The 10,603-nt window shown below is 34.5% G+C and overlaps 2 protein-coding genes across 3 annotated transcripts in view; both read right to left on the bottom strand.

Annotated features, from left to right (window-relative positions):
- Nucleotides 1–2,763, bottom strand: part of LOC111430504 — a 4,466-nt gene extending 1,703 nt beyond the window's left edge. Inside the window, exons 1-3 of one of the 2 annotated variants that reach the window (XR_002708331.1) lie at nt 1,958–2,763; nt 1,432–1,793; nt 1,279–1,348 (exon numbers count right to left, since the gene is read on the bottom strand). Coding sequence is in view for 1 of the 2 variants with exons in the window: in XM_023066769.1 (XP_022922537.1) it covers nt 1,279–1,348; nt 1,432–1,504 (143 nt within the window). In the remaining variant the exon portion in view is untranslated. Of the gene's footprint in view, nt 1–1,278; nt 1,349–1,431 lie in introns of both variants that reach the window. The other variant, XM_023066769.1, reaches the window with a different exon arrangement.
- Nucleotides 2,764–4,782: 2,019 nt separating this feature from the next.
- On the bottom strand, nt 4,783–9,881 carry LOC111430728 (putative lipase YOR059C). Its single transcript, XM_023067118.1, has 11 exons — nt 9,460–9,881; nt 8,745–8,812; nt 8,494–8,564; nt 8,170–8,412; nt 7,506–7,669; nt 7,368–7,423; nt 7,210–7,262; nt 6,956–7,076; nt 6,733–6,830; nt 5,351–5,474; nt 4,783–4,955 (listed from the first exon to the last, which is right to left on the bottom strand). The coding sequence occupies exons 1-10, from the start codon at nt 9,594–9,596 to the stop codon at nt 5,403–5,405; spliced, it is 1,083 nt and encodes a 360-aa protein (XP_022922886.1). The 5' UTR covers nt 9,597–9,881; the 3' UTR covers nt 4,783–4,955; nt 5,351–5,402.
- Nucleotides 9,882–10,603: the final 722 nt, after the last annotated feature.

The raw sequence follows: 10,603 nt of genomic DNA, 5'->3' as shown, positions 1-10,603 counted from the left end.
AACGAATTTTTTTTTTTTTTTTTTTTTTTTCCTTTTCTAATTTCAAATTAGTCTAATTTTAAAACAAAGTATTTTAGTCAGTTCAATTTCAATCATTTTCAAGAAAGAAAGAAAAAATCAATTTCATTCATTTTATGATCGGTTCTTGCTGATCTTTTCCAATTGGCTTGAATTTTCAAATGTCAATTTTGATGACAATTCCCTCTCTGTTTCTTTCTCTTAACCAAAATGATGGTTTCTTGTAGGTAGGTAGAGGCCAAACATCAAGCAAAACCAATCAGCTTAATTATTTTACATGCAAATAGACTATCCTACCATATTTCTAAGATATAGATCACTTTCCTAAAATATGTTTTCTCAACAAAGAGATTAAAAGAAAATCTAGAAAAGTAGGAGGCAAGAGCAAAAACTTATTGAACTAACCAAGAAAGTTACGAAGGTATTGAGAGGCTAAGTTCTCTCCCAAAAACCATTTCTAGTCTACCTTAGGAAAACCCTTCAACCTATTCACTCCATTTATGACTAACCTTTGAATAATTGATGAAACTTTTCAAAGAAAAGATAAAAAGAGACTAACGCTCAAAAATAAAAACTCTCAGAGAGAGAGAGAAAAAGGAAAAAACTAACAATAAAAGCAACCCAGTTTAAACAAATATCTTGCAGAGAAACACCGTTAAAAATAATGACTAATATTACCTAATATCCGAATGTTTCCTTACTACTATTCCTAACAATGTCCTACTTCCCTACAATCATCCAACCTTTCCTTCATGAGCGGGTGTACGATATCCACACAGTCCTATTTATAATTCCGTTGATAGAACTAAAGATAAGATCTTCAGATATGTAGATATCTAGGCACTCAAATCACTAGAAACTTCCTATCAAACTATGAATTTATCCAAGTTCTGGTTTTATTATCAAAAAATATGCACCGTGCATAAAGATCCATATGAAAAGGCTTCATACGAATGTATCTTTCATCACTAGAGAGTATTGAGTCATTCAAAAACAATACATCCAATTGTCAATACAGTCGGGAGAAAATAATCAATCAAGTTTGGTCAGTACGCACTATGCAGTGCATCACGTGAATAAATTTCATTAAAACCAGAAAGTACAAATGGATAGACATCCATGGTTAGGTTCTAAAGGTAAGATGATCTTGCCTTTCCTCATGTGCAACTAATTAACCATTTACAAATGAATATTTGACTAAATAATGAAAATATTGACAACAGATGAGGTTTCTTTCTGTAAGTCCAGAAAAATACTTACAGCAATGTCATTATCAATCGTCTTGGGGATCCCAGGCTACAGCAACTTGCAGACCTCGTTTTGCAACTCCCTTTGGAAGAAGAAAGGCAACACTACTAGTCCAACAAATGAATTGTTAAGGAACAAGTGTGAAATTCTAATAAGAGTTAATACCTGATAAATTAAAGCTGCTCTTCTTTGAGTACCATCGCCGCCAATGATATACGCCCAGACCATAGGAAGACATTAATTTTTTTGAAGCATTCCCTTATTTTTCCTTATTATTTTTTTTTTCTTCCTTCTTTTATTGTTATTATTTTATTTTTTGTTGCTCTCGCTTCTTCTCTGAAATAGACAACTAGCTTTTTACTTGTACCTGATTCATTCCACGATCCTGAAAATTATCAACAGTCTTATTTGTATCATGGCCTCCTAGTGAAGTACGAAGAAAAGTACCCAACATGTTAGAGGATATCGTCGTCAACTTTAGGTGTCAATTTCAATGTATTCTTTGAGTAAAACCTTCTGTATCCTCCCTGATGACAAACAACAGCATAAGAGAATGTGTTTAAAAAAAAAAAAAAAAAAATCAAGTCGGTGAACCAACTGATTAACAGTGTCACGGGCTGAAAACAGAACTATATGTTAGTCCTAAATCACATTGTGTCTATTTCATGAACAAATACAAATTTATTTGAACCTGATTAAGTTTAGATTGGGAAGTAATCTTTATCTGTGGTCAGAATCCGAAGAGGTTAACTGGATGAATAGAAAAAAATCGGAGAAAAAGAGTGAGCCCAAGTCATAGTGGTCATAAATTCAACAAAACCATCAGGCAAGGTAAAAGCCACCAAAATGGAGAAACGAAGAGCGGAAAAAATCCTCGAGAGTAAAAATAAACTTGATGAGGGCATAGCAAGAAAACGATCTACCAGCACGTATAAAATAATGAATAACAGATTACGACTCCAAGGCAACCATTACGTATAAAATAATGAATTTCCAGGGGATGCGATCTACCAGCACCTCGCACCAGAGAGCAACAAAATTTTCACCAGAGAGCAACGAAACTTTCAGAACAAACAATCGGATACCTCCTAAGGACTCCAACAAAAACCTTGTTTGCAGAATAGTTCTTTCGATAACAAGCGATGCTGAGATAATCAAACCTATCTATACCTAGGTAATACATAAGAAACGAAGAGCGGAAAAAATCCGCGAGAGTAAAAATAAACTTGATGAGGGCATAGCAAGAAAACGGGGCCAGTTTCAAACGAAATTGAGAATCTAAACGACATAGAGACCACAAAAAGCTCATAAATTAATATAACAACGAGATATCGAAATGCGAACCACGAGCAAGTAGAATTGTAGGTTGCTCGAGGTATACAACAGCATAATGACATGCAAGTTTTACAATATATAGATATAGACATATGTATAATTCTGGTTAAGCATATAATCAAGAAAAGTAGTACAAAAACTGTGTAATGAACGTTTGAGCAGTACCGGTACCGGTAAGTCAGGGAGAAAGTCAGTCAAGTGAGGGACACTTCGATGCTGAAACCGTCATCCATGGCTCTAGAAGAAGACTGGTCTGCCTTGACAGTGACGATCCTTCTCCCAATCCGGCGGGAACCGAAAAAAATAAGCTCGTGGAATACTGTTGAGATATATTATTTATGGAATATATCCTAGATATTATATCTTAATATTCTTCCATTTATGGTTAGATTTATAGTATATTTTATTTTATTCTAGTATTTAATTATTTTATATTTTCCTCATTTGTACTGGCTTGTATCCTATTTAAAGGATATCAATATCAATGATAATATATACCTTCCCAATTATATTTTCTATCTCATTCTTAACATGGTATCAGAGCACCGATCTTGATATTCTAATATCAAAGCACCGATCGTGATATTCCTAATACCCCCTTGGACTCTGAGTCCAAGGGGAGTATTAAACCTAAAGCCAAACCCTAACCAATCAGTGAAGTCTTTACCATCGTCAATCATCCAATATCAAGAATACGTTATAAGCATCTTCAAATTTCTCACCAAGCTCTAAGGTGACATATTCAAGATGTTCGTATTTTCTTTCACAGCCTCTCAAGTGATCCAAAGCACCGATCTTGGTGTCATTATCCACTAAAGCATTTATGCATGGACCAACAAGTGATCAGGGAGGATATTCACTTGTTCCAAATCAAATTAAATGGACAAGTTACCAATCCTCGAGCCAATCATTGCGGTCTATTTCTAAAGCATTTATGCATGGACCAAGAAGTGATCAGGGAGGATATTCACTTGTTCCAAATCAAATCAAATCGGACAAGTTACCAATCCTCGAGTCAATCATTGCGGTCTATTTCTGAGTCTTGCATCTTTCTTGAAAATTCAATAATTTCTTGAAAGTCTAAAAATGCAAACCAATAAAAGGCAGCCTGAGTCTTGCATCTTTCTTGAAAATTCAATAATTTCTTGAAAGTCTAAAAATGCAAACCAATCAAAGGCGGTGTATATTTTTACGGATATTTTCATTACTGAGAAGACAAGAGTGAAAGACAACTTGGGTGTTATTGACCGTAAAGACAAGTTAAAGACAAGTTGGACGTGATTAACATACACTCTCCAACTTGAGGGGGAGTGTTGAGATATATTATTTATGGAATATATCCTAGATATTATATCTTAATATTCTTCCATTTATGGTTAGATTTATAGTATATTTTATTTTATTCTAGTATTTAATTATTTTATATTTTCCTCATTTGTACTGGCTTGTATCCTATTTAAAGGATATCAATATCAATGATAATATATACCTTCCCAATTATATTTTCTATCTCATTCTTAACAAATACGCATTCCGGCTTCTATGAGCTCGAATGAGATCGCAACGTCGGACTGGAAACTCGAAAGAGAGGTGAAGCGATGGAGTGGAGATTGCAAAGTTCATGGAAGTGGAAACTCCAAAATTCATCGCGAGAGAGAATTGCAGAGGGGGGGAGGTGTTCGTTTCAAAAGGAAACGAAACTGCGCGTGAAGTGGAAGCTATCGGATCGGAGAACAACGCATTGGCGTTGAAAATAGTTTTCTCTAGAACGGGATTGGCCAAAAATTTCCCGCGAGTGATTGGGTAGAGATTTATATAGTGGCCGTTTAATCTTTACTTTAGGGTCCAAGCAACGGAACAAAATCATTGGCTTTATTCTTTTTTATTATTTAAAAATAAAGTAATAAATAAACTAAACTACTAAAAAAAAATACCATAAATTCCTGTTCAAACCAAATATGTTTGAATTCAACACGTGAAGACAAAAATTGAAACCTCTATATTAGCTAGTGCTTTGTTCCAATCTTATGTTACATAAATTTAATTTTGACATCAAGTAGTTGAATATGGTGTCAGAGGGTTGTATTTATCCTTGCTATATGTAATAAATTGCAAGCAAACAGACCAATTGAGTGTTGGCATAAACAAAGTTTAATGCAACATCGTATACTTTTTTTCTTGCTCTAGCAACGTTTTAACTAAATCAATTATTACTATGATAGCTTTGATTATCTTGTAATCTTAGTATATCTATGCAGGTACAATTGACAATATAGTGAATGAAGCGACATCATTAAACTTTTTAATCCTAAGTTCCGTAGAAACGAGTCGTCACGAGTGCTAAGCATCCCAACCTACAATCAGCAAAATGGGAGATTTGAAATTCATTAATGAAGTAAAAATAAAGAAGATCGTACCAAATAACATAATCATTTGTTAAGTTAAAAGCATATAAAACAAGGTTTATAAAATTGAAGTGTAACTTTAAAAGAAAGAACCAAAACTATGCTTCTTCCGTGGAGAACAATGTAGTTGAGGATATATTTCTTTTAACAAATTGAGATATGTTAATGCTAAGTCTTTTGTGATTGTATCCGGCTTAGACTTGAACAAATTGGTTATAGTCAATTTAAACGTAAACTTGACTAATTAATGTATCTAGTCTCAATCAAAAGATTATAGGTTCAAATTTCTACTCGCATATTGTTGCATTCTAAATTTAAAAATGTTATCGGAGTTAAAAGCTTACCGAAGATAAACGGGATCTCTAGAATGTAATTGTGGTTTAGGACGTTAGAAGTTCAAGTTTGAAAATGATCGATTATGTGATTTATGACATCAGCACCTTCTATATGCGCAGTGTGATCTTTCACCTGTCCATTGTATAAAGTAAGTAAGACAAACATTTAGAAAATAAGAAATTGCATACTTGTAAAAGCAGCAGGAAAGGGTTGAAATAATGGGCCAATCACCTGTCTAACCAAGTACTGTAAGAATGACTGACCAGTGTGCTACCAAACAGTAAGCCTAACGGAGAACTTAAAACTGTAGGTTTGAAATTTTGAACTGTTTCTACTTTACATCTAGCTTTGATGTAAACTCTTGTTTTTTGTTTTCATTCGTTAGTCTTATAACATGTCTAATCATACATATGTTTTAATCATTTAGCTTTCATTTTTTTAACTCTTTAAAATCTTAGTAAAACTCAAACATTAAAGAAAAAATTGTGCTTGTGAAAACTTTTCCAAAAGGAAATGGTATGATTGAAAAAAAAAAACGATTTTGAGAGATGGAATACAGGCAACAAAAAGTTTTGGCAAATATGCACGATGCTTCATGACAGAAATCCAAAATGAAAGTGTTTGACAAAGATACTTCAAAGTTTCCCTACATATTTCCGAAATACGTGATGTCCCACGTTGGTTGGGGAGGAGAACAAACCACCCTTTATAAGTGTGTGGAAACCTTCCCCTAGCAGACGCATTTTAAAGCTTCGAGGGGAAGCCAGAAAGGGAAAACCCAAAGAGGACAATATCTGCTAGCGGTGGATCTGGGTCGTTACAAATGGTATCAGAGCCAGACATCGGACGATGTGCCAGCCTTCTCGCTGTTTCCCGAAGGGGGGTAGACACGAGGCGGTGTGCCAGTAAGGACGCTGGGCCCCAAAAGGGGGTAGATTTAAGGGCGGTCCCACATCGATTGAAGGAAAGAAAGAATGTCAGCGAGGACACTGGGCCCCGAAGGGAGGTGGATTGTGATGTCTCACATTGGTTGGGGAGGAGAACAAACCACTCTTTATAAGGGTGTGGAAACCTTCCCCTAGCAGACGCGTTTTAAAGCCTTGAGGGGAAGCTCGAAAGGGAAAGCCCAAAGAGGACAATATCTACTTAGCGGTGGATCTGAATCGTTTACAAAATATGATCACTTAAAAAGTAAAAATGAAGCAAAAAAAAGGAAACCAGACAGCAATGAAATAGAGAATTTAAGCCATTATGGTTGACAAAGATGGGCCCTATGGTAAAGAGTGGAGGCTGTGTTAGCTGTTGTGGAGATATTTATAATGAATTATGACATCCAAGTTTGGGGTTTTGGAAGTGCTAGAAAGTGTGTAACAGAGAAAGAGAGAGCTACCTGAATAATGCTGTGAGCTGCAAGCCTATGTCTTGATTTATGAAAGCAAACATCTACTTTTTCCCATGACAGACGAGATAGACCCGTCACCAATTCCTCTAAATAACAAAATCCGTGAACAAACAAAGGATGTTAGGCAACCATGCTCCTGAAATTTAGCTGTCAACATTGGCATACAATAAGAAATGCATGAAGCTTCAACAACAGAAGAGAGACAACAAACCTTCCAGCCTTTCAGGATAGCTAACTTCTGTTGAGGTCGGTTCACTCGTCTCAGAATTAGTACCCTTGCAGGATTCTTCATAAACAACATGCGGATACTTTTCGTTGACCGCATCTTCCCACTGATAATCCAATAGTTTTGAAGAATAACATGGAAAACGAGTGGTTAATGATCATGATTTTCAAATTCATCAACTGGTTACCACAATATCCAGTAGTTAAACTACTACTACAGGAAAAAGTAGGGAAAAGTACCTTTGGCAACTCGCTTATACGTCTAATTGATGATGTTCTCCAACCAACAAAATCTTTACAAGTTCTTGTAAGGGAGAACAAAAAAGAATAATTTGAATATCGATCTACCTTAAAAATGATATTGGCTAGAGAGGCAGCAAAAGAATAAAAAAGGATACGGTCATAGTCTACATTAGAATAGACAACCCTACGTTTGAATGACATCAACGCAGACCTGCATAGATACAAATTTTTGTGATACTATCATGAAACTCCACTCAACAGATCATATTGAATATCAAAAAGTTGGGATTTACATGAAGTAGTATTCGCCTTGGTCTTCTATCATGCGTTGAACCAGTGGAGGTTTTCCTCCATCATCATCAGTCATAAAAAGGTGTTCGCCTGTTCTTCTAAGTATCCAATGGATAATCAAACTCGCAAGTTTCTCAATAGCAGCTAAGCCAAAAAGAAATGGAACCTTGAAAGATAGACATGAAAAGTTATCTCGTGAATAAAGGGTGAAATATAAAGGCAACTCATGCAATAATCCTGATTTTTTCTGAAGTGCAAGGACCAAGACATTCGAAGTTCCAATTAAAAGAGACTCAAAGAGAGCCTGCAAAGTGCTCATCATCTTTAAAAGAAAGAAATTTTTTCTTATGTGAATAGTTATAATTATATTCCAAAGGTAAACCATAAAAGATCAGACCATGGGTTAATTTGTTGTCAGATCAATCCACGCCTATGGTGTTGCTAATTTCCTCGAACAGTATTCCTAAGAATTTGCACAAGCTTGCATTATGGAATTGAACTATTTTACTTATCCAAACGCTGCCAAGAAACTGATTCAACTTCTTTAAAAAATACAACGCCAACTACTAAGGCACTTAAAGATCTAATTCGTTAATAGCATATCTAGAAAACAACAAAGAATAATCTATCAAATGCAAGAGCAGGGAAAAAAAATTATCTAGATACCTGCTTATTACCCCTTGAACCAAGGTGCGGGGTGGCAACAGTGACGAAGTTCACAGGCTCCAAGCCACCTATTGTACCAGACGACTCTTGTGGTTGTCCATTTGTGGATGAAGCCTCTAATTTCTTAGTCTCAGCGGGTCTATATAGTTTTCCAATGGCATATCTTGCTACTAATCCTCCCACGGAATGTGCAACAAAGGAAATTTTCTGTAGATTAGGCTTTCTCTGAATCACTTCAAGGACCTGGAGTGTTCATAAACAATCATCAGATTTGGGTACATACGTAACAGAAAATCAGGTAAAATCTCAAGCTTAAGACCTGACCTCTTCAGCCAATCGATCACCCATCACATCGACGCCATCTAGCGTCAATTTAGATACATTTCGCTCACTACCTACAAAATAAATGATTGAAACTGAGATTTTACTATGGTCATTTAGATAGAAAATGAAGTTGATTCCATAGCATCTCATAATCTTACTAAACCCAGCCCATGTACACCTCTCTACATTCATTACAGCCATAGTTCCTACAACATATATAAGATCAGGAAATGATAATTGATGCTACTTACAATGAACAAAAATCTTGTCGGGAAGTCTTTTAACAAACTGCTCTGCTGCATACCGCCAATCCGTGGAACTGCACAGACAAGTTCAAAAAAATTTACATGACCAAATGACAGAAATTTTACTTCGGTGGTTTGTGATAAAATGTGAGGTGAACAATCAAATCGAAACAGAGGATTAAAAACAGCCATCACCGGAGTGGCAGAGCAGTCCAATTCAAGCAACGCTAAGTAGGTGTTTCATTTTCAGGAAACGAAATCATTACTCAGTGGAACAGCTTAAAAATTTACAAAAGTTTCCCTAGATCGTGACCGTTATATATATACATGCATAAATATTTTATTAATTCACATTTAGATGGAACAGTTGTAAGCTTGAAAATGGAGGCATATCTTCAAAAGAATACTCAGAACCTGATTCAGAACAGGCAATCCTGTCCTAAAACATTAATCAGCAAACTAGAAAACCACCAAACAAATTATAAAGCCAAAATTCAGCAGCGCGATACTTCTGGAAGACTCTTAAATTTGAAGAAACAAAATAATCAAATCAAACGATCATACGAATACAATGTTACAAGTTAGACAAAAGAGAGGGAAATCTTCTCTAGATGCAGCTGAACTAGATTCTTAATGGATGATAACATCTTTCGAATAGTAAAAATTGGCAAATAGTGTAATCATCATGAACGGAACAAAATATGGAGCAGAGAACTCGGACCTCCCCATTATGCCATTGACCATCACAACAAGATGATCAGCGGAGAGAGAATCACTCTCCTTAGAGCTCCAAACGTCCTGGCCTCCATTCACCGACTCTGAAGAGCACACGCCGTTGTCACAAACGCCGTTTTCCATATAAATTCAGCTTACAACCTCCCTTTCAATCAGCTCAATTCCGACGAGCATTTACAGAAAAAAAAAACAGTCCAAAATCGAAGGAAAACGCAAGATCGAAAGGTGGAGAGAACAGAAGATGGCGTGAATTTCAGGGAAATCCTATAGAAATAGCGCGAAGGTGAATTGAAAAGGAAGATGAGTAAAAGAGTTCGTTGAGACTGCCGAGATTGGACGGAGAAGAAAGGATAAAACTCGAAACCGAATTAAAGTATTTGAAAGAGAAACTAAACGGTTTCAATTATCAATTGGACGTCCCATTGAATTATTATTATTATTATTATTATTATTATTATTATTTTTGTTGTTGTTTTTAACGTGTATATAAATTTACTTGAGAAATTAGTGCGCTTTAATGTATTTCTTTTTTTATTAATTATATCAAAATATTTATGTTATTATTGTTGTAAAAATACAAAAATAGTTCATTTTAGTATTTAACCATTTGAGGTAAACATTTTTCATTTTATTTTATTTCAAATCGTCGACTAAAATTATATTTATCTATCGAGCTATGCATGTACAATAAATTGATAACATTCTTAGAATCCATATACAATTTTTAATGTCATTAGATTATAACTTTAATATCATATTAGACACGAGATTTAATTAATTTTTTTTAATATGTTGTATATAAGAGATGTTCATTTAATCCACCAAACTCTAGAGATATAATTTTAAGTTAAGCAAAGAACAAAGAGAATATATATAGATTTCTGTCGATTTTTAAATCGAGTTAAAAAGTTGAAGGGTATTAATGATTTTTTAAAAAGTTTTTGGGTATTTTTGAGACACTATTAAAAGTTTAAGAATATTTTTAAAATAGAGTACGGACAATTTTCATTTAGATAATATATTTTTTTAGACTATTTTAAAAAATTGAATATATTATTAACATTTTTTAAAATTTAAGTTTTTTTTTTTTTTTTTTTTTTTTTTTTTTTTTTTTTTTTTTTTTTTTTTTT

Source organism: Cucurbita moschata, unplaced genomic scaffold (assembly GCF_002738365.1).
Source record: "Cucurbita moschata cultivar Rifu unplaced genomic scaffold, Cmos_1.0 Cmo_Scf00034, whole genome shotgun sequence".
Classification (NCBI taxonomy): Eukaryota; Viridiplantae; Streptophyta; class Magnoliopsida; order Cucurbitales; family Cucurbitaceae; genus Cucurbita; species Cucurbita moschata.
The sequence above is the reverse complement of the archived record's forward strand: the minus strand, read 5'-3'. Positions and strand labels throughout refer to the sequence as shown.

Bases quoted from the DNA above. Each gene is read 5' to 3' on its own strand.
- LOC111430728 (XM_023067118.1), bottom strand. From the start codon at position 9,596: ATGGAAAACGGCGTTTGTGACAACGGCGTGTGCTCTTCAGAGTCGGTG. The intron at 7,670-8,169 runs GTATCTAGATAA...CTATCTTTCAAG, and splicing joins GTTCAAGGGGTAATAAGCAG to GTTCCATTTCTTTTTGGCTT. The intron at 7,263-7,367 runs GTATCCTTTTTT...GAACTTGTAAAG, and splicing joins TTCTAATGTAGACTATGACC to ATTTTGTTGGTTGGAGAACA.